Source organism: Copidosoma floridanum, unplaced genomic scaffold (assembly GCF_036245765.1).
Source record: "Copidosoma floridanum isolate Cflo_tuat_1 unplaced genomic scaffold, Cflo_Japanese_pri ptg000019l, whole genome shotgun sequence".
Classification (NCBI taxonomy): Eukaryota; Metazoa; Arthropoda; class Insecta; order Hymenoptera; family Encyrtidae; genus Copidosoma; species Copidosoma floridanum.
This window is the reverse complement of record NW_028321896.1, coordinates 17,860,046-17,886,857: the sequence shown is the minus strand read 5'-3', so window position 1 is coordinate 17,886,857 and position 26,812 is coordinate 17,860,046. Positions and strand designations below refer to the sequence as shown.

Below are 26,812 nucleotides of genomic sequence, written 5' to 3'. Positions count from 1 at the left end.
CGATGCACGCCATATCCTACTTATGTATAATTCATGCGGAGTAATGAAAAACAGCGACGACGCCGGCTTGTTTTGAAATCAAATGCTCGTCCGAGGAAGTCTCGGCGTTTGCAGTACACCATACACAATAATGTATACGTACATGCTTCCTATGGGTACTTGGCACTTTCTTTTGTCAAAACGAACATTTTACCGTACAATGTAATTTTGTTACAAATTTCTCATAAAGCTCCGGAAAAGCTTTTTTTTTTTTTTTGCTTATTTTGTACATATTTGAAATTAAAGCAGTAGGTAGTTACGGTTTCCGGATTTAATTTTACTGCAAAATATATTGCATATAATATGTTGTACAATTATCGTGTTTTACGTCGAAGGTGCATTTGCGACTTACTTTTGTAATGCACATATTATGTACATGCAGTACAGAGTCATCGATAAGCGATAAAACTTTGCTGTCGACGTGCGAGAAAATAAAAACAAAGGCGTAGGTACCTTTGCCGAATAATGCGATATTTACATTTTGTCTGAGTATACACGTTGTAATATATTACACATATAAACCCAACAACAAAAATATTGAGTACGTCGATGATATTCAACGTCTGCACTCTTTTGTTCGAAGCATCGACGAAGATTATACAAGTTATCCTTAAACAAACTCATCTCGCGTCAAGTGAGAAAAAAAAAAAATACGTTGCGTGATTGGCGTGATAGATGTATGGAGTTTTGCCACGTCGCGCGTGACATCGATATTGCCAACATAGTTGCTTTTTGCAACATTTTAAACGTCATTTTATGCCTTTATCAGCCTTCAACTGGAATTTTCTAATTATAAAAGTAAACATAAACTCTTCAGTGACCTGCAGAAACTGCAAAAATTTTAATTTCTCTCCATACTCTTTGTGGGAAAAAAAAATTCCTAATGTTTTATTTGTGACCATTAAAAAAAAAAGTGACGTGAATTTTTCTTCATTCAAAAATTGACACAGTTTTTTCGCATACAATGTCCAAAACAAATAATGATATAATTTATGGATAGTCTCCATTGTCTGGGCTTCTGTTGTCTTTCAATACATACATTATTCTCCTCGACTCTTAATTGGCATGGATTTAAATATAAATGGAAATTAATTCTTTGTCACGAGAAACACACACATAGGCTTTTAAAAATCTCTACGATCAATATTTAATATCATCGTCGTATTTTAGTGCGAATAAAATTAAATTTCGTACTTGCAGGTGGTAGATGCGTGTGATATCCAATCAAGAGAGATAACAAATAATGTGCACGTGCCTGACACCTGGCTCTCACGTGTCGTTTCGATAAAAGAGCAGTAAATGGTAGGAATTTGCCAATGACACGTTTTTAAAATTAATGTAAAACAAAATGAGAAACTAAAATACAAAAAAAGTAGGTCACACTTTACCAAATTCATGCGAGTACAAAAATGTCGCCGTGTTTCTGAAGACATCAAAAGAATAAAAATCTGAGGCTTGAAAAAAAGTCCATTTTTTGCTTACAACACAATGCATATTATGATCTATTCATATATATATTTGTAGATATTGAAAGTGCGCGTTATCGTTATTATATCATATTGATAAAAATATGCTTGACACACGAGCTTACGAGGAAAGGAGCGATTTATCACAAGTCAACTTCGTGATTACGAGAAAACACATGATGATTTTTAAAGGTACTTATCTCGTGAAAGACTTTGTTTAATTTTTAAAGAGAATCACATGAATTTACCTCAGAAACGTATATACGTACTAATTAATCCAAATGTAATCGAGTTGAAAAAATTTCCAAATGAGACGATCGATCAATCATTTTAGAGTAAATTATTAACTTTCTTCGTTATACTTACTTGATTTTTTTTTTTCTATCGAATTTTAGAAGATAAAAAAAACAAGGCTTGCACGTTTTTCAACAGTTTGGAGTGCATGTGCCGGCGAGTGCATCCACTGACAGAGCAGCTGTTATCACTCTCGTGCAGCGAGTTTCCCCCGCTACTCCTCCTCATCCTCGTCGACGCTCGGGGGGAGTTATCCCAGAGAGAGACTTATAACACCTAAGCCACTTTGACTCCGCGCTTATTCCTCTTCTTTCTCCCGGTGGCGTAGTAAGTTCCATCGATTGGTGCATCGAGTTCGTTTGTTCCGTAATGTGTACCGCGTGCGCTTAATTCTTCGTTTATAAACTAAAATTCACGTTTTAACATAGTAGAAAGCATACATTGTTTGGCTTTATATTATATTATTGGCAACTTTCTTCAAAGGTTAAGTTGCCAGTTCGATTTTCGTCCATCGATCTGTCGACACACAGAGGAATGCCAAAGGACTGCCGAGACTGTTTGGGTATCAGATACCGCATCAACACCCTGGATCACACCTGGAAGTGGCTGCACCAGACTCCATCCCTTCACGATTATCTTATCTCCATCACTGCCAGTAAAGCTAATTTCAATTCTCTGATCTGTCGCTGTGTGTGCTAAATTACCTTAATTTCTTTTATTGCATATTTGAAGTCATACATGTACGAGTTGTTGGCTCAATTTTGCTCCGAAATCTTGTAGACTGTATATTTGTACTTGTTGTTATTTTGGTTAGTGCGTTGCTTCATTTTTCTCTGTTTCGTTGCCAAAAACGAAGGAAGAGACATTACATATTATAAAGTGTGCAGAGAGACAGAACAGTCAACAAGTTACACACACACACACAGCTACGTTTTTTAGGCTTCATCGATCTAAAGACTGATTATTATTTAATCAACAATTACGTTAAGTAAGAGGATATTAGTGCATTAGATAACAACAAAGCCAAAGAATGTCTGTGATTACTGGTACAGCCAACATCCTTGCAGGTGCCAAGGCCATTCGCACCAAGTTTGGGTATGTATAATGTAAATTTAAGGTCCAAATATCAAAGAGAATATTGTTACAAATTATCTAAACGTGATTGAATGCTGTTCGATTTTAAATTAAAAAGTTCAAGTTGACCACGTGAAATGGTAATAACTGCATTTGCGTTCTAAGTATGCGTCTATCCATTTACAATACATGCAACGCGATTGCTGCAATGTGCATCGAAATCACAAATGCTTGCTGTTTGTCATTCATTGCTAGAGAAACTTGACTTTCTAATTCAGTTGACGAAAAATCATGTTCAACACTGTTTGCTTGAGGAAATAACTTCAAACGTTGATTTTCCAACTTTGTTACAGTTCTCTGTCCGTTGTTTTCCAACGTCATGTCTCCTCCAAGAGTTCGGTGAAGAGCGTGCCTGAAGAGGAAATTAAGAAATCGGTATTCATCTCGCAGTCGAACGACATTTTTACAAACTTGGCCCTAGAAGACTGGATTTACCGCAACTACGATTTAACCAAGCACCATGTTCTGCTGCTCTGGAAGAACAACCCGTGCGTTGTGATCGGACGCCACCAGAATCCCTGGGTCGAGTGCAACGTACCCGCAATCGAGCGCAACGAAGTCGCTTTGGCAAGACGCAACAGCGGCGGTGGCACGGTCTATCATGACCAGGGCAACTTGAACCTGTCGTTCTTTACCCCAAAAGAACGTTACAATCGAAGATACAACTTGGATATAATTACCAGGGCCTTGTTTCGGGAGTGCGGATTGAACGCTGTTGTTAACGAAAAGGACGACATCGTCGTGCAGAATCAATTCAAGGTGTCTGGTACGGCTGCAAAGTTAGGACGACCTAACGCTTATCACCACTGTACTCTGTTAGTTAATGCCAGTAAGCGCGCGCTCAGATTGGCTCTTAAGAAAGTAGAGGTGAGATTTCTTATTGGGTACTTGGGTCGAGATTTTTCTTGTCATTGAGAAAGTGGTTTTTCTAGACTGGAATAACGACAAAAGCCACCGAATCCGTTCGATCTCCGGTAAAGAATCTAATTGAAGTAAACCCTCATATCACGTCTGACCAGTTACTCAATGCTGTGGGCTGGGAATATCTGCGCACAAAATCCTTGACGTTAGAAGACGGTAGATACAAGCTGGTCGAGCAACAGAGAGGATTTAAGATGATCAATCCCACCGAAGAATGGTTTCCAGGTAAACTTATTTGTGACGTGAAAGCACAACTCTATTTCCAATAATCATTATTATTTTTTCATTTCTTTCAGGTATCGATAAACTCAAGGAAGAGTTCCAATCCTGGGATTGGATCTATGGAAAAACGCCAGATTTCACAGTCACCCGTCTGCTTGAAGCTCAAACTCGAGGAGGTCGCGAGCATTTCATGAAACTTATAATCGAAGTAGAAAAAAGCATCGTAAAGGATATTAAAATGACACTACCTTCAAACTTTGATCGCGATGCTAGTGTGATCACCAACTTGCAGGGAACACGATATAATCACGAGCTCACTGACAGAATCGTCGAGGCTACAGGTTGCAAAGTCGTGGCGTCCGACGTTACAGCTCAAAGTAGTGTTGCTGCTATCTAACAATGATCTTTTCCATGATCCTACAAAAGATGCCTGAATCCATTGTTACTGTTGTTGTTAACTACATATTATTTTTGTACAACGTATAAATATTTGTAAATTGTGAATATTGTGAATGACGAATTTTAAAAAGCTACAGTTGTATAACATTTTGTTACTTTTATTTAGAAGAATATATTTATATATATATACATAATGTTACATACACATTTGACAAGTGTTTTGGCCTAGAGTACAAAGCCACGCAGAGTGTGCGTGTATTCTTGTTTTTATTCGTGTACAATGTAATGATAGTACTTGTTTGTGATAAAAGTAGAGTAGTACAGTAATCATGTGATTGCCTTGCTTATTCTCGCGCATCAATACAGTTCAGAACGGTTTTTTTTTTCTCTTTTTTATTCCATGATGTTATTTCGCATTGTTTCGCACTCGACGCGTTATCTCGTACAGACTTTCCTGGCCCTTATACACTCTAGACTCGTTCTCAATTTTGATCTCTTTGTATACGATCCAGCAGTGCTTTTTAGACTAGAAAACTAATATATTACTATGATAATATTGTGGTTTTATTATCGCAAAGTTCAAAACAATCGCAACGAAGGTAGTTTGGAGGAAACGGTGAGTAAGCCGAGAATTGCTGTAAGCGTCGAGCGACGAGGCGAACACTGCAAAGAGTCAATTTATTCGTGTTTTTTATTTAGCTCGTGAACATATTAAAAATAAAAAAAAGTACGAGGCGAAGCGCGGGGAGATAAGGAAGCACTGGGTTGAGAAACGTGATACGTCAATGGCACAAAGAGTTCTGGAACAACAGTTCTCTCTCGCTGTTGGTAAAAAGCAAAAATTATAATACAAAAGTGATTCTCGTATGGTTTATCTCGGCGACGATGGCAAAATTTTTCGGATAAACCAATAAAATCTATAATTGACGCGGTCTTAATCAGTAAAGATAATCGCGTAAAAAAAAAAAAAAAAAAATACTTGTCGAAATTCAGATCTTTTTCAATGATCGATGTAATTTTTAAATCCTAATTTTTTAAAAATTTGATTATAATCGTCAAGTCCGAAAATATTAATTTTTCCATCGAATCGTTTTAATGTTCTTAAAAAGAGTTTATTTTTTTTTTTTTTTTATAAAAATAGTTGTATGTAATAGCTATACAATTAATTACGTTTAATACTGCTATATAATCTAGGTAGCATCAGTCATGTTTGGAATTACCTTCTAAAAAAAATAATTTAACGTTATGAAAAAAAAAAATATATATATATAGAATCACCAAGAAAATCAGCGAACATGATTGAGCGTAGACAATGTCGTACTTACTTATTGAACTCGTGAGAATGATAATTTCGTAATGTATATGGTTAATAAAGAAAAATTTTTTTTTTTTTTTTCAAGTATAGCAGATTAAAATAATCGTAATACGAATTGAAATTGGTTTTTTTTCAGTCGAAAAATATTCATAGTAAACTCGCACACGAAAAAAATAAAATAAAACAATCTAAGTAAACGAAAGTGTTCATTCAGTATAACATAATACCTAAACATTATATTGTATACACATGGGTTCGTAACTACAAAAACCTAATCCTACGTATAATCGACACGAATAAGGCACTTGACCGTCCAGAGTCGCTTTTGTTCTTCCTTAAAACGAGTGACGATTAAAAATAAATTGATAAGCAGTTTTAAATGGCAAACGCTCTTCCAATAAAAAAAAAAGGAAAGAAAAAAAAAAATCGGCATGGAAGACGACTCGAAGGCACATATCGAAGCCCGTTCTCGTTGAACACACACTTAGAGTAAAATCGTAAAACGATCGTTCATTCGGTGGAGAGAGTTCTACCGGACGCCTGTTGGGCAGCCGCGACCATCGCCGCCCTTGGGTAAAGATTGCAGTGCAGCATCACTTCGCGATAAGGCGGTGGCGGCGTGCCTGGGCAGGTTGGCACCGTTGCCCCGAGGGCCGGGAGAAAAACCGTAGGTCCAACACCTTCGCCTCCCCTGACGGAGACCTCATCGGAGCTCGGCAGGTTTTCCTGCTGCCAAAGGTGCCTGAACAGATAAAAGGTTCCCCTGATCCCCGTTCGTTCGAATAGCAGGTCGAATGTGACTGGTTTTTGGGGAAAAGATCGCTACATGTGGAGATTTATACCTGAGCAGCGAGACCCTCTGGGAGTTGACTTCGGGCGAGTTGACAATCTCGGAGGATCGGATCCTTCGGGGACAGGTGACGCTATCCGAGAACCAGAGGTAGGTGAAGAGCATCGTGGCCACGCTGCCGAACAAAAAACCGGTAAGGAGGAACCAGAAAGGCGAGAGATTGTTCAGGGTGGCGACGAAGACATTCGAGGCTCGGGGCTCGGCCATCGGTGGCTGCTCATCGCGCAACGCCTCCTCGAACTCGCGCCACGACTCCGTGTCCCAGGTGTGCTCGTTGAGCTCAGCTCGAGGCACCAGGATCGGCCGTTTCGTCGATTTTATAATGATCGGCTCGTCGATATCAGATTCCGACGTCTTAGCGATTATCTCCTCGAACTTGGCCTCCAGAGTGGGCCTCTCGCACACCGGGTCCATGCGGATGTCTGCCTTGCGAATTGCTACCTTCAGGTTGTAGAACTCAAAGTCGCACAACCATGGGTTCCTAAACACAAAAGTTTCGTTTGAAAATCATTTGCATTACATTTTTTCGATCCTTGTAGATCCTAGTTTTCTTTCATACTATGTAATAATTAAATTTAACATTAATTCCACACCTGATGATGCTTAATTGTTATAAGTATTGATTACTCTTTATACTACAACCTGATGCTTTACTTTCGGAGAGCTTCCATCAGAGTAAACGTTTTATATACTTTTGTAAACTTTACAATAATGAATTGAAGTCGTTAATCGCAAAAAATAATTTATCATGTTACAATATTTCTAGCTGTAAAATCGCATCTTATCATCGCTCAAAAGTGCCATTATTTTACGGTGCGATGCTTAATGATTTCTTTATATCTTTGATAAAAAAAAAACATCAACTCTTTAACCCATTATATCGAGTCAATAAGTAATGCCCCCCATTTCAATCAAATTTAAAAATACACAAGTTAACTTGTGAGTGTAAAATAGTTTTTACACGTTGTACGGTAGTATCTCTTAACTTACCGTCCGAGCATGAGAAACTGAAGGGATGGCATTGCGAGCAGGACCTCCCTATCGAGTCCAATGAGCTTATTGTTGGACAGATTGAGTTTGCGCAGTTGTTTCAGCCCCAAGAAGATGTGCGTGGGCAAAGAATTGATCCGGCAGCCACTCAAGTCAAGGTCCTGCAACAGCGGATATTCGCAAGATTTTCCAATGACAAACGTCGCGTTCGCAAATATCCATAAACTGTATTGTACACAGTCTCGAAAGTCAAAAGCAAACGATTACGCCGGTCGTGCCAATATTGTGCGTCCCGCATCGAGAATCGGAGGAAAAAACCGCGAGTCGAGCAGAGATGCAGCCACTTCCATGATGGAGAGTCTCAGCATCCCAGGCCGGCAAACGTGGGAGGGGCGAGGTAATGCATACATAAAACTTGTAGTGTTACCCAAACAATATAATATACATTATTGACTCTCAGTTATTGCAAAAAAAAAACCGTCTCGCGTATCTCGACGGAGGCCGATAGGCGCCACGGCGAAAAGAATTTTAAATTTAATCAATCCTCTCGAGACGACGTGGTGTTTGCTCAAGTTCTTAATGTATACACATGTATATATACGTTGCACTTCTCTCTCGTCTCGGTTTACCGTTTGCTTAAGGACTGTCTGGCGTACAAGTGAATGAATGAAGAAAAAAAATGTTTGCACTTGGGCTTTGTAAATAAAAGAAAAAAAAAAAAAAAAAAGGCACCAACCGTGATGGAGGAGCTGTGTAACATTGGCACTTGTAGATTGAACTTGTTTCCGGAGAGATTGAGGATCTTGAGCTCCAAGTTGTACATGAACGTGTCCGGTGTGATGAAGTCGATGTGGTTCATCGACAAATCGAGCACGACCAGGGCCCGCAGATCGTCGAAGGCTTTCATGCCGATCTCGCTTATGGAGTTCATCGACAGGTTCAAGAACTTCAATTTCGTAAGACCGGCGCGCTGCAACGAAACATTTTTCACGTTATTTTAACACATGTGTATATACCTACATAGATAATGAGATCTACGAAATTTATCAGGTCAGCGCGTGCGATGAGTATCTTTTTTGATAAATTCTGCAATCTAGTATATATTGGCACGTGTATCTCTGTTGGAAATTCCATGTAGTTGCGTCGAGCAAAAGAGGCAAACAATGGATGCGTGAATCATAGGGGACGCGCTGTGTTATCTTAGACGTCTAAAAAACGTGATGCACATGATACGAGTTATAGATGTAAACCCGTGCGCATATTTGGATTGGGGAAGTATAGTCGTTTTAAGATATGACGAGCCATTTTACCCAAACAAACACAAAACGGAAGGAAAGTTTAAAACTTGACTTACTTCCGATTTTAACCAGTACATCACATTTGGTGTTGCGGTATGATATTAGATGGAAGCCGTGGCGTGGAAGAGATAATGCCAAAAAAAATCAACTCCGAGCGAGGGGTGGCATCGCGCGTGTAATATAAATCCTCACGTTGTGGTTGCACGATCATCGTTTTTCTCTCCGCAATGTGAATCGTAACGCTTTCTCATTAATTTTTTTTTTTTTTTTTTTTCCAGTGTAAAACTTTCTTAAAATTAATACCAATGATTTAATGTAATAATAATTCATGTGATTTTGGCACTCATCGTAAATTTTATGATCAAATATCGCAATTTACTTGATTCCATACGGGAAACAGTAAATTTCGGATTTTTTCATGAAAACTCTCGGTGAATAAAATTTTTCATTTTCTTTACACGAATAAGTTATGTTTACCAAGATTGAAAAAATTCTTTCAACTCAGCCGCAAACTATCATGTTAGAAAAATCTATATTCTCGGAAAATCCAAAACCATCATCATTATCGATATCAGCACAATGTCAATGTTCGCCGCAATAAGTGACGATAATATATTGTCGTTTGTGGATTCCTTCATATTTTTAGGAAAAAAAATCCATTAGTAATCTTTAACCTAACTCTCGATAAACACTAGGATTTTAAGATTGCCACCTGATGGGTACATCATCGTAACTTTGTTGTGACGGTGAAAAAGAAAATCACAATTACTCTTTCGTGATTTGATTTTAATGGTCTTTTTCTTCGTAGCGTATAAATATATACCCTTTTCGTATCCACTTTCGATAAAAAAAAAAAAACATTAAAAAACTGTCTACGCTTGATAGACAGTGATGACATCACGGTCGCGTTATCGCTTAGAAAATCGATAACACCTCTGACAATCGGTTATCATGGATACATCAATGTCGCGCGATGATAAAACTAACGTCACGCTGATTTTCCCGAAATTAAAAAAAAAAAAAAAAAATGTTTATGCACACACAAAAAATTAATTCTTGCAGATCCAGCGCCGCAGCAAAAAAAGTCAAATCATCCGCTGGAGTAGAAAAAAAAAACATCACGGACGATCGACCGAAACACATACATGATACCGATCTCTCCCCGGTGGTCAGAAAAACCGTAAAGTTCGGCTATACAGCAACAATTCGCCCACGCTCCTTCGAAAGCAAACAAGAAGCACACAAGTAGAAATAAAGAAGAGGAAGCAGAAGAGAAGCAGCAAAGAGCGAAAAAGGGAGGAAGAAGAAGATGACGACGACGACGACGGCTAAAACGATCGACGAGGAGACGAAACGCACGCGCTCGTCTATACATACATATATACACACGTCTCGACTCTAAAGAGTCTAAAGGCTGTATACTATACGGTCACTTAGAGAGGACCACCAACTAATAATACTTCAAAAAGAAATGTCTCCTATAGGTTTTGCCAATGCACATGCATACATTTATATAGCACATATCATAAATATTTTAAGGTATACAGAAGATGAGTGGAGAGAGACACGCGCATACACACACACACACACACACACACTAGCGTAGTAGGGCACCATCAGCTCACCGAGAGTCCCTTGTCCTCGAGTTGGTTGATGGAGTTGTTGGAGAGGTCGAGCACCTGCATGTAGTTGGAAACACCAGTGTGGATGCTGAATAGGCCCTTGCCGGTGCAGGAGGCCCTGTTGAGCCTCAGCCACGTGCTGCAGACGCAAAAGATCGGACAGTCGGCGCGCCTATTGGCCTGGAGCTGCTGCTGCTGCTGGGCCGTGGGTAACCTCTGCTCGAGCTGGGCCCTCGTCGGTGCCGTAGACGCCAGCATCATTACCACCACCAGGAGGCCCAGCATCATTCCAAAGGGCCGCGGCAGCGACAGCTCCATTCTCGCACGGCTCCCAGGCTTTTTCCTCTTCTGCTCTCTTCCTTATATGTATATATATACACACCCCACGCAACTCCTCTATGTGTGTGTATATTATATATATATATATCTCCGTTACGTTACTCCGTGTGTATAAATATTGTGTAGCACACGCACTCGACGAGGAGGCCTACGCCGTGGAAGACCCTCCGGCTAGGCCCTCGTTTCCCTGCATCATCTCTGTTGTCCTTTCCTCGGCCTATGGGGACACTTGGTTAAAAAAAAAAAATATTTTTTTCCGGACCACTTGGATATTTCTTTTTCACTTTTGCCGAGCGCGATCGACTGCGTGTGGAGCTATATAAAGAGTGGCTACGAACACGCGCGCCTTTTGGAGCACAGCGGAGTGCGGACTGGCTCTCTCTCTACCCTACTGTGTGTGGTATGCTCTCGTGTGCTCTCGCTCTCTTCCTCGCCCAGGGGTTTGTATACATATATATAAAGGCATCACGGCTGTTGATGATGCTCTGCTGATGCAGTTGGGCGATAAGGTACTTTATTGCTCGTGAAGGCTTGTTTTCATCGAGCGCGATCCACACGAGAGCCGATGCACGGGGAGCGGATGTGCGAAGGATGCAAGAGACACAAGATCAAGCCGTTATTTTTACCTTTAAAAAGTGGTGCGGAAGAAGTCGTGCACTTTTTTTGCTTTTAACCAGTTTTTTAATTCTTTTAACCACTTTTTAATATTATTTTCCTTGTTGTGTGTATGTATGCGAGATCGTTTTGATTTCGGATCGGTTGAGTCTGCAGGTTTCTCGATGAAAAATCGGTAACTTTTAGGAGAGAGAACTACGATTCCTGCGTTCCGGCGATCGGTAAGTAAAGGAAGTTTGCAGCCACGGCTCGAGAAAATCGTAACAATCACGTGTGCCTTTGCTGAGATAAAATTTGTTGCGCCGTATCAAGAATGGCATTAGGACTGCCAAACGCAGTATTTCAAAGCAAGCTTGAAAAAAAAGTACCTTAAAATTACGGGATGTATGCACGCGCTAATAAAAATACCTTGACGGGAAACTGCGCGCTCTTGATTAATTTGACGGAATGAGCATTTGTATTTGTATAAATTAAACCTTTGTTCTATAAAATTTTTTTTTCGTTGGTTATTGATGTATCGTACATGAGTTGAAAGTTTTTACGTATTTGTGAATATTTAAGCGTATTTGATGCTCGATATCGTTGTCGAAACGTGAACATTGCTGAATTGTCGATCGATAATGTGAGAAATCCAGATGATAAATGGTGCTTGAATTTTTTTTTTTTTTTTTTTTTTTTTCTCCGAAACAACTTTGAGTACACAAATAAACTTGTAATATTACAAATAATTACTATAGCGATGCGAAGAAAATTTGTAAATATCCAAAAATCGCGTTGATGCGGTGAAAATTACAGCTTCCTCACGGTACTGCAGAACAGCGATCAATCTGACGTAGAACATAGTCTGAACCGAGCACGTCAGGTGACGCTTCGTGTCCTCTCTTGCGACAGGTTAACGGGCACATCGTTAGCGAACACACGCATTCGATTCACCCAAAGAGTTATCGTCATACGAGAAGTTTTGAAAAAATTTTGCAACTTTTTTTCATTCCACTCATCGGAATTACCAATTTCGCCTCGTCTTAACGACGGCATCAGCGAAAGAGTTGATAATTTTCCCGAAAAACTTAAAAACCGATCAGTCAGAGGAAGGATAATTGAAAGTCATTTAAAAGTCATCATCGTCAATTGGTTGATTATCGTAACATGATATGCCCAAACGTAAAAATCAATGCTCCCATTTAAATTAGAAAAATAACTTTAATTACGTGTATACATATTAAGCGTGTGTCATTATTTTGTTGGTGATAAAGATTAGACGATCGAGTACACGTAATACGTGTCAAAGATATTTTAATCGTTTATACGTAAATCCAACCAAAAATTCACGTCCAGGTAATGGAGTAGAGCTATATATAGTCACTGGGTTGTCATTAGTAATAATGATGACACTGAGTTCTGCTCGGTTTTCCACTAAAATCAATCGCGTGTTCAACATTTCGTCAGAGGTAAGAACAATACCTATTATTCGAGTGGTGAAAAAAAAAAAAAAAAAAAAAAGTGCACCCCACTGTAGTAGGGTATAGTCGCTCTAAAAGGTTGTGGAAAACACGCGGGCAAAATCCGCAATAAATCGCGATGCCGATAAAACAGGAGTAGAAGAGGAAAGGGAGTATAGATCGAAACGGTACATCCTGGCTTGGCTTTTGCGTAATTTACATTCCACGGGCCCCACCGCTGATGGCCTATGCCACTGCATAATATACGCGCACCACGGATATAAGGACGCAGTGTGCAACGGGGTCTCTACATACACTGGCAAAGTATCGGTTATTGGCTAAAATTCAATATGTCCTATACTACACTTGAAGTAAGTACATATACCTGCGGAGCTCAAAACTGATAAACCCCCTCTTATATGCGAACCATTACCGATTCATATACCGATGCAGCGCAAAAAAATATATATTATTCACGTTACTTTTGCGATTCCATCCCCAGATTTTTGACGAAGCTACGAGTAAGTATAACACACGCGACGTCACGTGTGCACACCTAAGTATATAGGTATGTGCAGAGGAGAGCGATACATTGGTCAGCCAAACGGGCCATTTCGGTCTACTTATCGGCATTAACGATTTCCGTTCCCACAAGACCAAAACAAACAACAACAACGCGCGATAAGGCGTGTGCGAGTGTACATGGTATATACTATTATTAAATATATCTGCGATAATATTACGTGTGTGTGTGTTGTGGCCCGCAAGGACCGGTCGAACGGCCATAGTCGAAAAATAATGAGATTGTGTATATATGCACAACATTACAGTCTATGGAGCGTATATACACCTACAGATAAGCATGTAGCGTTTGTGGCTTACCTATAAGTATATACATGCGGCCCTGCTCTCGGACACCATAACTATTGACTCAACGTTATTGTATAATATATACTTACTCTCATTATCTTTCTCGAAATGTGTCCGCGAAAAGCCACAACTATATATAGGTAAGTAAGTATGTAGCACACGTATAGCATGTAGTTCTTACACATACCTATGTATACAAATGTTAAAAGTATCGGTATGCGTACATACTATTGCGTCTAACACGCTCGTGATATTAGCATGCGTCATTCGTGGGAATTCTTTGGTATGAATGTTGTGTGTGTGGGGTAATATAAAGAGGCTGAGATGTGTTTTTTAACGACATACGTGCAAAATTAAACGTATATGGGGGACGACTCATCGGTGATGGTTTTTCCCTAGTACTGTGTATTAGGTGTAGATTTTATTTTTGACGAGGTTTTTGGGTATTTGAGATGTATACGTATTCAAGTTTGAAACGAGTGCCTATGGATATATCAATTACATCCAAAGTAAAAAAAAAAAAACTGCAATCAACAAAACCAACGTCACATATGGTCTCATCCAATTGATGATATAAATATTTTGTTTGGTGCTTTGATGTCGCGACATTTTCACACGCGCGTCGGAGTTGCTCACCGCATAGCTCACCGAAAAGGATCACTGGAGGATGAATGATTCATTTACGATGTACGATTCGTTACTTTGAATTTTAACAAAATCAACGAATGCACACCTCCACACCATGTAGTTAACTCGATTGATTAAAAAACAGCTTTTATGTTTAAGTGTACACCCAACGAGTGACCAACAAGCAGTTAACAGGTATACCAACGCACAAAGTTCTTATTGCGGGTGTCAAAAAGTGCTTTTTATTTATCTTTTTTTTTTTTTTTTCCAAAATTTCAACCAAACAAAAATGTTGTGCAATTATCGCAAAGAAAAAAACCACGCAGGATACGACTGGAGGTCACCGTTGTTGCGTCCATAGGAATCAACTTTCGATTCAACGACAGGTAGCCTTGGCAACAAAGTGTAGAGTCCTTGCACGGTGGTAGGTTATACATCTGAATGCCAATACCTACACACACACACACACGCATACCATTGGACTTCCGATTGAAAAATCACAAGCTGCGCATCTTCTTCGCGACCCTCGATTCTTTCAAAAATCGTCATGGGCTCAAGCACTTACAGCGAGAAACTAATGCATAACATTTATATACTCGACAACGTTAGTTTATTCGAGCCTGTCTCATCGCTTATCTTGATAACTCTATTTCGAATGAATGTACACGTGGTAAGCGTATACATATGTACATCTATTGGTTAATTAGATAATTTTTAATGAATCCATCTGTATATGTTAATTTGGTCGCTCGCGGCCGTATAGTAGGCAGATTCAGCTCGTTACGCGTAACCGATTTACATACGTATTACAGCTCGGACCAATTATATACCCAAAGCAGGTGATGGTCACTTGACAGGTTGGTCCATGATGTACATATATATGTACGAAACCCGTTCCGTAACATTTTTCAGACGAAGAATTTTAACGCGCACTGTTCTACTGTAATCTTCCCACCCCCCCTTCCCGTCTAATCGAGTGATGAATCGAGCACCCGAAAAATCTTTGTCACTCGGCGTTTATTAGCTAGAAAAAAAAAAAAAAAAAAAAAAAAACGACGATGATAACCCATCACAGGGCAATTTTGTACCTCGAAAGTTTTCCAATTAAAAACACCCTCGGGCTCGCGCGCGCATATCAAACGATTCTCCTTAATTACTCGTTCGTGCGGTATACAAGCTTTGCAAAAGGCTTCATTAGCTACATCGTACACAATATGGTTAAAGGTCGCGCAAAACCCGGTAACGAAATGTGTATTTTTAGGTCAAATCCCAAGCGTATGGATTTATCGTGTATAGATCGAGAAGCACATGGGGAGAGCAGGAACGTATATACGCTTATTATTGCGCAATCACATGTACTTATATTCGCCTATAGGCCTTTCCTTTGTTGTTTTCCTTCGTATGTGGGCTTGTATAGTAGTGTACAAGCTGGTGGTTTGCAAGCCGTCAAGGAGATTGGTGGGTTTTTTTTTTTTTTTTTTTTTGGCGATCGGCTAATTTTAGATTTTAATTTTGTCGATGGGTCTAAAAATACGGAGAATCAATCGTCACGACGATCGAGATACACTGTGCGGGTTTTGGATGTATATAAATAAGAGAAAACGCGATCGTCTCTTTTTCTTCGTACATTATAAAAGGGGGGGGAAACAAAGAAAAGCGCGAAAAAGTAGGTCAAATTTTTATGGGTGTGTACCTTCGCGCTTATACACCTATCAGACAAAAAGCAAGCTCGTCGAAAAAAAAATAAAAATAAATAAAGGCTTTGTGAGCTTATGATGGACTAATTATTCTATACGTGTGGAGTGTCCGTATAATATAGCGATCGTCTCGGGGACCCTTTTTACTTCGAACACGAGTATTATTCGTACCCCTCTCTTTCCCCGTGCATGATGAAATAAATGCACGATAAGTACTGCCGAAAACAAGTTGTTTTTCTAACTTTTGTCTTTCGGAGGGGCAGGGGAGTAAATAATAATATGGTACGCGTTTACCTCGCCCGCTCCCCCCTTTTTTTTTGTTCGACATTTTTTCCGTCGCGCCTTTGTAGCTATTTGGCTATATAGCTGCGAACAAAGATTACAGTTAACGGGGAAATCGGCCTGATTTGGACGTGGATGCGTCACTTCATGATTAATCGGAAAAATAATGGTATGGGTACGAGTACATGAAGGATAAAGAGCCGAATGAATGAGACTGCATCGGCACGCGCGAGCAAAATATTGAAGTAGAGGTGCAGGCTCCGATTTCCGAGTCATACTTATGTGATATAGAATTGGACTCGGGTGTTTCGAAACAAAATTTTCCTAAAAGCTAATTTTGCATTAATTATGATGTAAAATGATTTTTAAATTACTACTTACGTCCAATGCACTGCACTACAGGAAAATAAATTGTCTTTTAAAGAGGTTCAATGATTTTCTCACAATGTATAGAGAAAGCAGTAAAACTTTCAACAATAACTATTTAGAGTGTCAGGAAACTGTGTTAAATTTTTCAATATTTTCAGCCTCAAATTTTGTTATTGACTAAGTATCAGCTATTAACATAAGCTCTTAAGGATGGTAATGAATGTAGGCTCTTTTTTATAAATAAAAAATTCGTGGTTAAAAAATATCGAAAAATACAAGCCGTCTCCTGACTCTTTGAATACTATTGTTAAAAGTTCTACTGTTTTTTCTCGATTTTAAGAAAATCATTGAACGTCCGTAAAATGTAGAATAGCTAATTAAAGTTCGACTGAATAATCAATCAATAGTGCCAAAGTTTTTTAACGTTAAAAATAGTAATTAAATAACATTATGATGTGCGCAAGGGGAAATGGAACAGAACATCTGTAGAGCGGGTGAGTATCAAACTGTTATTTATGTTTCATAAAGAACGCGTGCATTTTAGTGTTCATTTTGGCTTCAATATTTTCCTGCTAGTAAAAATTGCGCAAAGACGATGGACTAAAAAAGAAAACAATCATCTACGCTTATCAAACTTGTTCTCTCCCAATTCTTCCATTCAACAAATGCTGCCGTTTTGAGATATTTAATATAAAATAAAGTTGCAGCTTCCGCGGATACTCGCATATTTTCCCAAAAAGTGATGTTAGGATTAACTAGTATCTACCACAGATTTTCACGAGCGCATAATACAAGTATACACATACAGACAAGCTGTATACGTAGCAAATCTGCGTCATCTTCTATCACACCATCATCCATCTATATAATGAGAAGTACGCAGCCGTGAGTATATTAAGTTATGTCACTACTTAAACATCCATTTCGTAAAAAGTACGAAAGCCTCGCTACGACGTCGTCGCTGGTGCCATTGCGAACATGTATACAGGTTAACCGTATATTATGTATGACCACGTCTGTAATATATAAAGATATGTATTTTACCGTTGCCAATGACTCCGCTGCAAAACCAAACAGATGATAATATAGTTACGTAAGAGGAACATGGAAAGAAAATGTAGAGAGACGCACACAGATTATCCATCAATAACCTGCACAGGGAGGTGTATGCACGTATAGATTGTGCGTCAAGAAAAAGTGCATGCTCCTCCGATGCATTTTGCTATGGTTGTGTCGTCACGGCGGCCATTTTTCACGGCATCAGCTGGTATAGTCAGCTGAACGGTGCAGTGACTGCACGCGACTGTTGCCGGCTCGGCTGCTTTTGTCCCTCTCTGTTGCCGACTGGCCTGCGTGTGTATGTGCGAGTGTCCGCCCATGCAGATTCCACCAACAACTCGATTCGACAGATTTCAATACCTGAATATATTATACTTACGGAGATTTATTCGTTTACGTTTCAGAATTTCAACGATCATCGAGGATGATGCAATTTATTGCGAAGGTCGGTACGAGTAGATGCCGCATTACGAGTTATCTTTTGGACGAGCCAGAGTATAGCTTTCTTTGTTCGGGGAGCTGCAGCTTTCGTCGTTGCTTCGATCCGGTTGGGATGGACCAGGTTTTTTTTTGAAAATCGTAAAATTGTTGCTCATTATACGCGTAAAATCCACAATATTATACTTACTGTTACGGGGTTTGTGGGTAAATCAGCTGTAACTATACGTGGCTCAGGTCAAGAGCAGAATCCAAATGATTTTTTGTTAACACGATAAATTAAAATTTATAAACTCGATTCGACATTCGCATATTCATAAACCGAGGTTTGTATGCTAATATTATTGCTTGTGTCGCATCGGGTGAAATAAAACGCGTATATTTTATACAAACCAAATGCATCTCAAACAATGATGATCCGCATTCATATTTAATTATACTATGAGTGTACTTATGCACACAACATAGGTACCAAGTGAAGAGCAGCTTGTTGTTTATTTTAGGATGAACTAACGGCAGGACTGCTGGGCATAAATATATTTTGCACACCTGTTCATAACTTTTAAACCAAAAAAAAAAAACAAAAAAAACAAACGTTGCATCTTAACTGATTTTATGATCTTTCAAATTCTGTAACACTAAGTACTCCCATAATTATCATTGACGGTGTGGAAACAAATAAGAAAATTGTGTTGTTTTGGCGTGTGCCACCCTGATGCCAGTGGCTGCTGCCACAGTAGGCCACCATAAAGTTAAAGGGACGCACCAACACATGTGTGAATGTGAACACATAAAATGTTGTACATACACATACACACACACACACACACACACTCTGGGCTATGTTTACAAACAAAGCCAGCCCATGCTGCAGATGAGATTTCTCCGGCTGTTCCTTCCCCCCCCCTATTTGCGCCGCTCGCGATACGAGGAGAGGAGAAAAAGGACTCGGAAGTAGGAGAAGCGCGCTGGGAGAGGGGGGAGTACCATGTAGGAGGGGAAAGAAAGGAGAAGCGTATGATTTTCCATGTGCAGCTCCAGCTCTCGGTGACACACAATGGAAGAAAAAAGAAAATAAATAAAAAAATAAAAGAAGCATCCCCTTTCAAAGTTGCCCACGGCAACACATGCACTTGCCCATTTCGTGCAATGAAAAACGAGAGAAAGAGAAGCCGATGACCAAGTGGAGGGAAAAATGAAAAAATCCCAGCCTCCACTCCCCGTTGCTCCCTCGACTTATTATACGTATAATATTTTCTTGATGCTATATCTATATTGGTGTGCACTATATGCACCACGCAGCAGAGAGACAAAGGAAAATGCAACCAAGAGCTCTGGGCTGCATATGGAAAGCCGACGGGGAAATCGTCGTGTATATGCCATATGCAACATCAGCTGCAAGAGAGAGAGAGGGGGGGGAGCGGTAATAAAAAACATTGGGACATCGCGTGCCAAAGCGAGAGCGCACGAAAGGGGTGTACGTTGGGGATAGGAGTAGTGGTGGTGCAGTTCCCCTGACTCTCCCCTCTATGCGCGCCACGAGTCGCGAGGCTCGCGTTGATCGGGCCGCGGAGTGGGAGCCGAGTCGGTCAGCTGCCAGAGCCAATCGTGGCGCGGCTGGCCCGGTTGTTGTTATCATCAGCTGTTTTCTTCCCGGGAGGGCGGCCGGCCGGCGGTGAGAGCGCGGGGGCGGGGGCGAGCGTGCGCGCTCTGTATACGCAGAAAAAGAAACATCTCTCGCTCTCTCTCGCCTGCCCGTCTATATGCACATGGTATGTTTAAAGCGCAGCGGTGGTGGCGGCGACGACAGCCTCGGTACTTCAGTACCTCCCGGTTTGCTCTCGCAATCAGATCATTATCACTCTCCGATACACTCATTTGGTTTTTGCACACACATGAATACGCAACATCACTCAAATACATGCGCCCATACGCGTACACACTGTCGCAAATTGTCTAAAAAAACATCTGCACCCTTGCACCGGGAACGGGCCGCAAAACACGTGCGCGGGTATATATATACATTGACCGGCATATACATATACATAGGTACACACACACAATAAGCGTTGGAGGAGGAGGAGGAGGAGGAGGAGCGTGGAAAGAAAGAGAGAGAGAGAGAATCGGCGGCTACGCGTAGTCCGGGGCGTCCTCTGCAGGCAGCCGCTCGGTCTGAGGTGCAAAGCAACAGTGCGTCCTAGACAGCCGGGGAGGAAGGACCGTGTATAGCCGTACGCTCGACAGATTGGCGACTTCGTTTGAAGTAACAGCAAAATCTCTGCTCCCGGGGGCAGGCTCAGCTCGCATTCGTAGCAGCGGCTCTTAGATGCGCGTTCTATTATGTTGGCGCGGGCGAGAGGCAGCAGCAGCAGTAGCAGCACCCGAGCAGGTTACGAGGTATCCCCGTGTCTCAAAAGCGGCCCGTCGGCCGATAACGAACCCGACTTACCACAACACCAGCACCAAAGCGTTTCCGGCCTCCTGCAGGGCCAAACGGGGAGCTTGACGAACGACCAGCCACCGGAATAGTGCGCGACAGTGCTCCGTTTTCCTCTTTCCCTCCCCCCTCCGTATATATTATACCCTCTCTCGATTTCTCTTGTGCTAAATTGCAATACTACAAATTAAATATACAGAGGAAATACGATCCGAGTGCTCCGAAATTTTTTTAGCGCAACCGGTCGAGTGAGAGATAATAATTATTACAGTGAACAAGCATACGAATATAAATAAAGGAAAGAGTGGTGAGACTGTACTGGACGGGAGTGAAATATATTTACGGAGAAACAGTCGTCGACCGGCAACTATACACACGCGTTAGAGGCTAGGTCAGGGTTTTGAATCAGCCGCTGTGGTGGTAAACATATATGTATCGTACTTACAGTGGAACGCCGGTGATCGAACGTCGTCGGAGTGTCCCTTTTTCCCTGTCACGCCCGAGACGTAAAATACAGTTGCAACATATTATACGTGCAATCGCATGTAAAGTGCCGGAAAATATAAAAAAAGAGACCCAAAGTTGAAAAAGTGCATCGTGCGTGATCCGAAAAAATTTCGAAAAAATACGAGTGGTTGAAAAAGTGCGGTTTATCCTCGATAATTATTAGTATAGTAGATAGTAGATGGTAGTAAAGAAAAAGTAACAAAAGTGTCGTGGTTGATTGGTGGTTTTGGTTTCTTTGGTTTCACGTTATTCCTTCCAGCAAGAGAATCGCGCGCCGGTGGTCCGGTTCGCGATCACCCAGCCCAAGCACGGAAGTCCTCGTGGAGCATCAGCGCGCCGGCAACGGCTCGGTCATAACGACAGCCGGCAACGCGAACGGCCTGGCCCAGCCGGGCCGTCCGATAGTCAGGCGTAGGCGACGCTACCAGCGCCAGCACGCCCAGACGAGCGACGCCGATTACCAGGTCATGTCGATCGGCAAGCGGCTGGCCAAGCGCAGCATCATAGGGACGCGGGTGTGCGCCCCGGGCGAGGACGGCTACTACTACAGTGGCGTCATTAGCGCGGTCAACACGCCGGCCTCGCCCCAACAGCCCGAGCTCAACGGGCTGAGCATAACGCCGGACACGCGCTACTCGGTGCGCTTCGATCCGGCCGCGGGTGGCTCCAGGCCACCGGATTCGAAAAACGAGTACTCGGACAGGGAGCTCATAGGGCCCGGCTTCGCCAGCGTCACGGGCGCCAGACTCGTGTCCGGCCAAAAGGTCTACCTGACCTACAACGGACGGGAGATACAGGCCGAGGTCACCGAGCACAGGCAACAACAGGACGAGGTCGACGTCGTCATCGCGCTGTCCGGCCAAGAGGTGCGTCTTGTTTTCCTCCTCCTCGTGCACTTTTGCCGTCTGGAATTTTTTCGCGCTCATCAAACTTTTTTTTTTTACTCTATATCAAACCTCTCGGTTGATAAACAAAAGTGCGAAAAAATGCCATTGGCAAAAGATGATGTACAATAATTAGGTATGCTAAGGCATCAGGTAAGTGTTTTTTTTTTTTTTTTTTTTTTTTCTTCTGATGAATCACATCATCGCCTTGGGAGCGTGCTTTTTATCCTTCTTCTAATTAATATAAACTCGTTAACCGCCCGTTATCTCTCTCGTGCATTGGACAAGTGAACTCACAATTGTTGGGTTTTATACGCTTTTAGCAGGTACATAGAGATAAAGAGGGACTGCTTGCAGCTGTATCGCGTACATAAAATATTGTATATGGGTACTGGACGGGAGGAAAACAAACCGAGAAATCAAAATAAAAATCAACTTTGCCGGCGTACTATTAACTATATAACACTTGCGAGCGCAAGTGACTCGTGCCAAATATCGCCTATATGCACGTTAAACAAAATTAGCGGTCTTGCGCGGGGTGTTCCTTGCCCAATGCCAACGTCCAAAGTCGCGACCACAATACACGCACGTTGCACCGCGTGCGAAACTCTTCCTTCGCGGGGCCAAAATACCTTTTTTTCACTCACAACGACAATTGCTCATTGATATAAAAAAAAAAAAAAAAAAAAAAAAAAGAGTGCCCACCCGTTCGCTTTCCCCGATTAGATAAGAATTTTTTTCTTTCTCTCTTTCATCCAAAGTATCATACATGTAATTAATCGGTCGTTGCAAGCTATTGTCATAGCCACAATTATGTGCACACAAATAGGTCCATCAGTAGCGTGTATACCGTACACACAATCACCGCGACCATAATAGAACAAACAACAAGAAAATATTTCGTCGTCTCGTGCGCTCGAAGGTTGGCATCTGCCAATCAGCATAATTAATTAATCAGCCAACTCGAATCTGAATAATTCAAGCCCACGGAACCGAGAAGGGAGAGGACATTGTGTATAACATTGTGTACTTACGAGCCCGGCACTCGTTGTTCCCCCCCCCCACCCCCACCCTTTTCCATACGGCAACGAAAACTCGTACTCATACATATACTTGGAGACGAGAGAACGATGTAGGCGCGAGCGCTCCGTTAATCAGAAAATTTAATTTTCCTGACCTCGTTCTCCTCCCCCGAGCCGTTGTTGTACAGTTGGCCCATTTTCCTCGCCGCTCACGTAACCATATAATACATGTACAACACACCCACGGCGAAGCAGCGCCACCTCCCCACCCCGTGTATACATTGCCATAACCGATGTATTATCACCAGCTCTCTCGTGTGCGCGCACGCGCGTATATATACGTATACTCATATGTGACAGTGCAAGCTCTCCCTCGATGTCAAATAACGCTTCCATTCAGCGTCTCCTCCACACGTAATACTCGTTATACGTATAGATTTTCCCGAAATTGTGTGTGGCTTCGCGGAGTTCTCGGGGGCGCGTCCGACTCCATACGTCACGGGAGGGATTTTCGTCGTCTATACATGTATATGCACCCAGCATTGACTGTACGCGTGACCTATTTTCGCCTCCTCCTCGTCTATGACGTATAGGCGTTCTCTCCCCCTTGGGTGTGTATACACGCGCGCCCGTCGCCCCTAGCGACGTGAGCTTGAAAAATGCTGCTTCTGATATACCTGCGGGTGCCTGGTAGACGCGGCGTCGAGAGCTGCTGCAGCGATGGGGAGGAGGAAGGAAAAAAAAAAGCCGTCGAACTAGGGGTGGAAGCTTTTTTTACCCTCCTCCCTCTTGGCCATCTTTTTCGTGGAAATGAAGAACGGAGGGGACACGAAAGTGCGATGATCGTGTGCTTTAATAGTCTCTTGGTTTTTCCCAACTTACGTGTGTGCAGGTTGAATCGAGAAAGTCATTAGAAGGTACGAGGCTTCGGTGCTCCATGATGTAGATATACGCAGTCGTGGCCTCGGTACCGCTGTACCCACGGGATGGGCGCGGCGATGTTGTAATCGGAGGTTCAACACTCGCAGGTATCACTGCACGTACAGCAGATGGATGTTAAAGGCTCATCGATGTTAAGTATCTATTATGATACGTACGGACACCTTGGGTATGATAATAATAATATAATTGTATAGCGGGTGCAGCCGTATCGGGATCTCCTCGACCGAATCTCCATATTTTTTTTTTTTTTTTTCTCTTATTTCCCGCGTCTTGTGTGCACGTTTCGCCATAACTTTTGATACTCGCAGCTCCAATACCATAAAGAGAGCCTATATATACTTACTCGTCATGACGACTGGCTGTATATGAAAGAGCATAGACCTGCAGATGAAGCGCATCTTTACAAAGTGCACGTAATATACAAGTATGGTCTACACTTTTGTATTGTATGTCTCCTTCATTGTCTTGCGTAAAGGGTAAATGTTTAGCTCACGACTCTTTCCTGTCTATATCTCTATGTACCTGTACCAATTTGTCTGTCGGCAACTATTGTCATCTTGAAAAAAAAAAAAAAAAAAAAAAAATCCACCCGCCAGTGCTTTAATGTAACCAGAAAAACTCGAATGCGAAATACAAGAAACTCCAGAGAGAGAAAGAGAGAGCTTTGATTTCGACAAAACTACAAATGGTCGTTCTCTCTCTCCTCCTGTTCAACAGCAGCGCGTAAATATATATACACACTGGCATCAAGTGCAAATATAGAGGATAGCCTCCTCCGGAGTCGTGCTCCTACACAAATACATATATACATATATGTACACGTATAGAGCTTGCCGGTACGGAAATAAGTACACACACCAGGCGACCTGCCCGTGTAAATATATATAGGAGGACGACGAATGCGCACAGTATATAGCCGGCGTGTCCGAAATAATGAGCGCGTTTAACCGTACACGCGGGTGCTTGGTCTATGGTATGGGTGTCACTGCTACCACTTATACACACACACACACACACACACACTTACGAACCGATGGATGTTGCGTCGTCGACCTCCTCCTCCTCCTTCTGGTGCGTGCAGCGATTGAGCAATAAGCGAGCGCACTACAGCCGGAACCGGTGCTTCGCGCCAAAGATAGAACGAAAAGCCGGCCGGCCGGCTTTTATCCTCGCTCGGTGTGCGCCTCGTCGCGCCTATCCCGCGTACGGCGGAAAAGACGGTGGGCAAATTTTAAATCGGATCGCTGCTCCAGAACAAATAATACAGGCTGGTGGCCCAGATACTCTCGGTGCTTACTTTTTTTTTTTTTTTTTTTACTCGAGAGGAGCTTTTTGGTCCCCCTCGTTGGTCTCGTCAATTGGATGCTGTTGTAAAAGTACAATCCTTTCATCCTGAAAAAAAAAACTCATTTGTCACTTTATTTAAAAGCCAATTTTCGGGCGTATTATTATTGATGACTGTCTTGAAAGTGTTAAAACGCCGATAGCGTTAATTAGACGGCAGGTGTATTATTATAAAAACTGATCCAAGTATATTGTTGGTTAAGAAAAAAACCAAATCAACGCTTCCTCGTACACGTCACTCGATATGCACGAACTCGTCAAGAAATACACGTCGCATATATCTCACGGAAAAGGAAGAAAGAGTCGGTGCATCGTCATTTTCGTCATACACCATTTTGAGTCGTGCTTGAGTTGGAAGCGGTAGGATCGGTAATACACTTGTTGAGATCATACCGTACAGGTTGTAATGGACTTATTCATTCGATGTCTGGATGTGTGCGTTTACAGAACTTTATTTTTTCCCCCCCTCCAACTTGTTTTTCGCGGTGATGCGTAAAATCGCGAGAAAATAATTTTTCAGCGAGTCATAGCTCGATCGGTACACGTAACGAGGCAGTGTTGCATAAAAATTTGTCGAACGCGAGAAATAGAGAGAGAGAGAGAGAGCAAATTGTGTACGCAGGTATATATGCGCTGCTGAGTCACAAATGCAACGTGCAAACAGATTCTCTCTAGTAATTAATTTCGTCGCGCGAATCCTTGCCGTCACGTTCCCTCATCTGTCGTTTAACGCATCGCGCGGCAATTAAAGTAATTGCCAATTAAACATACTTTGCTCGTCCCTTTTTCTTCCACATACGCGTCTTTGAAATTTGTCGCAGTTGTTGTTTATACAAGTATATATATCAAGTGCGCGTACTTCTATACCTGTTGCTATTTGTTTCGCGCAATCACGACCACACTTTTTAACTCGACTTCTGTGCTCGAGAGCTAGTTTTTTTTTTTTTTTTTTTGTGAAATTTTTAGAAATGAAAATAGTAAAAAAGTGTACAGGCTATAATTGTAACGTTACCCATAGGTACGGAGATTATATAGCCCACTCCCGTGTACGTATATAAGAAGTTACTTTCGCAAGCTCAGCCCCATTATTACACCGCGGGGTGACAAAGAGAGACAGAGAGACGTGTGGCAGCGCATTCACGTAACACACGTGCATATATAGTCTCCCAGCGGTCTACTGTCCTCGCGCAACCGGCAGGCCTCGCATAAATATACCTACGCTGTTAACCTAGAGCTTTTCACCGCATTGGAGTGTGCTAATAATGTGCAGCCCAAGAGAGAGAGAGAGAGAGAGTTGCCTGTACCTCACCTTACGCCTATATATATTTATGTACCTTCAGAGAACGTCTTTGTTCCTCGACTTGTAGGTAGGTACCTATACGCGATGGAGT

The 26,812-nt window shown here is 41.8% G+C and overlaps 4 protein-coding genes across 7 annotated transcripts in view; 3 read left to right on the top strand and 1 right to left on the bottom strand.

Annotated features, from left to right (window-relative positions):
- The first annotated feature begins 2,017 nt into the window (after positions 1-2,017).
- Positions 2,018-2,498, top strand: LOC106638353 (uncharacterized). Its single transcript, XM_014351471.3, has one exon. It carries the CDS (start codon positions 2,334-2,336, stop codon positions 2,496-2,498), a length of 165 nt encoding a protein of 54 aa, XP_014206957.2. The 5' UTR covers positions 2,018-2,333.
- A 306-nt stretch (positions 2,499-2,804) lies between these two features.
- Lipt1 (Lipoyltransferase 1) lies at positions 2,805-4,700 on the top strand. The gene is made up of 4 exons (XM_014351469.2): positions 2,805-2,894; positions 3,227-3,800; positions 3,866-4,079; positions 4,151-4,700. Exons 1-4 carry the CDS (start codon positions 2,830-2,832, stop codon positions 4,471-4,473), a joined length of 1,176 nt encoding a protein of 391 aa, XP_014206955.2. The 5' UTR covers positions 2,805-2,829; the 3' UTR covers positions 4,474-4,700.
- An 880-nt stretch (positions 4,701-5,580) lies between these two features.
- Positions 5,581-11,255, bottom strand: LOC106638360 (uncharacterized). Of its 2 annotated transcripts, none has more exons than XM_014351479.3 (5): positions 10,554-11,255; positions 8,367-8,600; positions 7,631-7,791; positions 6,633-7,121; positions 5,581-6,553 (listed from the first exon to the last, which is right to left on the bottom strand). In XM_014351479.3, the coding sequence occupies exons 1-5, from the start codon at positions 10,866-10,868 to the stop codon at positions 6,301-6,303; spliced, it is 1,452 nt and encodes a 483-aa protein (XP_014206965.2). In that variant the 5' UTR covers positions 10,869-11,255; the 3' UTR covers positions 5,581-6,300. The 2 variants fall into 2 exon arrangements, with proteins under 2 accessions (XP_014206965.2, XP_014206966.2); XM_014351480.3 differs by having other exon boundaries at positions 5,581-6,532.
- Positions 11,256-20,412: 9,157 nt separating this feature from the next.
- Positions 20,413-26,812, top strand: part of Glut4EF (Glucose transporter 4 enhancer factor) — a 106,266-nt gene continuing 99,866 nt past the window's right edge. The window contains exon 1 of one of the 3 annotated variants that reach the window (XM_089592845.1): positions 20,413-22,095. In XM_089592845.1, the coding sequence (XP_089448971.1) occupies positions 21,697-22,095 (399 nt within the window). In that variant the 5' untranslated portion in view covers positions 20,413-21,696. The remainder of the gene's footprint in view (positions 22,096-26,812) is intronic. The other 2 variants (XM_014351508.3, XM_014351509.3) reach the window with 2 other exon arrangements.

What these genes read in the sequence shown, in the direction of transcription:
- LOC106638353 (XM_014351471.3), top strand. Translation starts at nt 2,334, where the DNA reads ATGCCAAAGGACTGCCGAGACTGTTTGGGTATCAGATACCGCATCAAC.
- Lipt1 (XM_014351469.2), top strand. Translation starts at nt 2,830, where the DNA reads ATGTCTGTGATTACTGGTACAGCCAACATCCTTGCAGGTGCCAAGGCC. An exon ending in GCCATTCGCACCAAGTTTGG is followed by an intron (nt 2,895 to 3,226) that starts GTATGTATAATG and finishes ACTTTGTTACAG; the next exon opens with TTCTCTGTCCGTTGTTTTCC. An exon ending in CACCGAAGAATGGTTTCCAG is followed by an intron (nt 4,080 to 4,150) that starts GTAAACTTATTT and finishes CATTTCTTTCAG; the next exon opens with GTATCGATAAACTCAAGGAA.
- LOC106638360 (XM_014351479.3), bottom strand. Translation starts at nt 10,868, where the DNA reads ATGGAGCTGTCGCTGCCGCGGCCCTTTGGAATGATGCTGGGCCTCCTG. An exon ending in TCGAGGACAAGGGACTCTCG is followed by an intron (nt 8,601 to 10,553) that starts GTGAGCTGATGG and finishes GTTTCGTTGCAG; the next exon opens with CGCGCCGGTCTTACGAAATT. An exon ending in TACACAGCTCCTCCATCACG is followed by an intron (nt 7,792 to 8,366) that starts GTTGGTGCCTTT and finishes CCGCTGTTGCAG; the next exon opens with GACCTTGACTTGAGTGGCTG.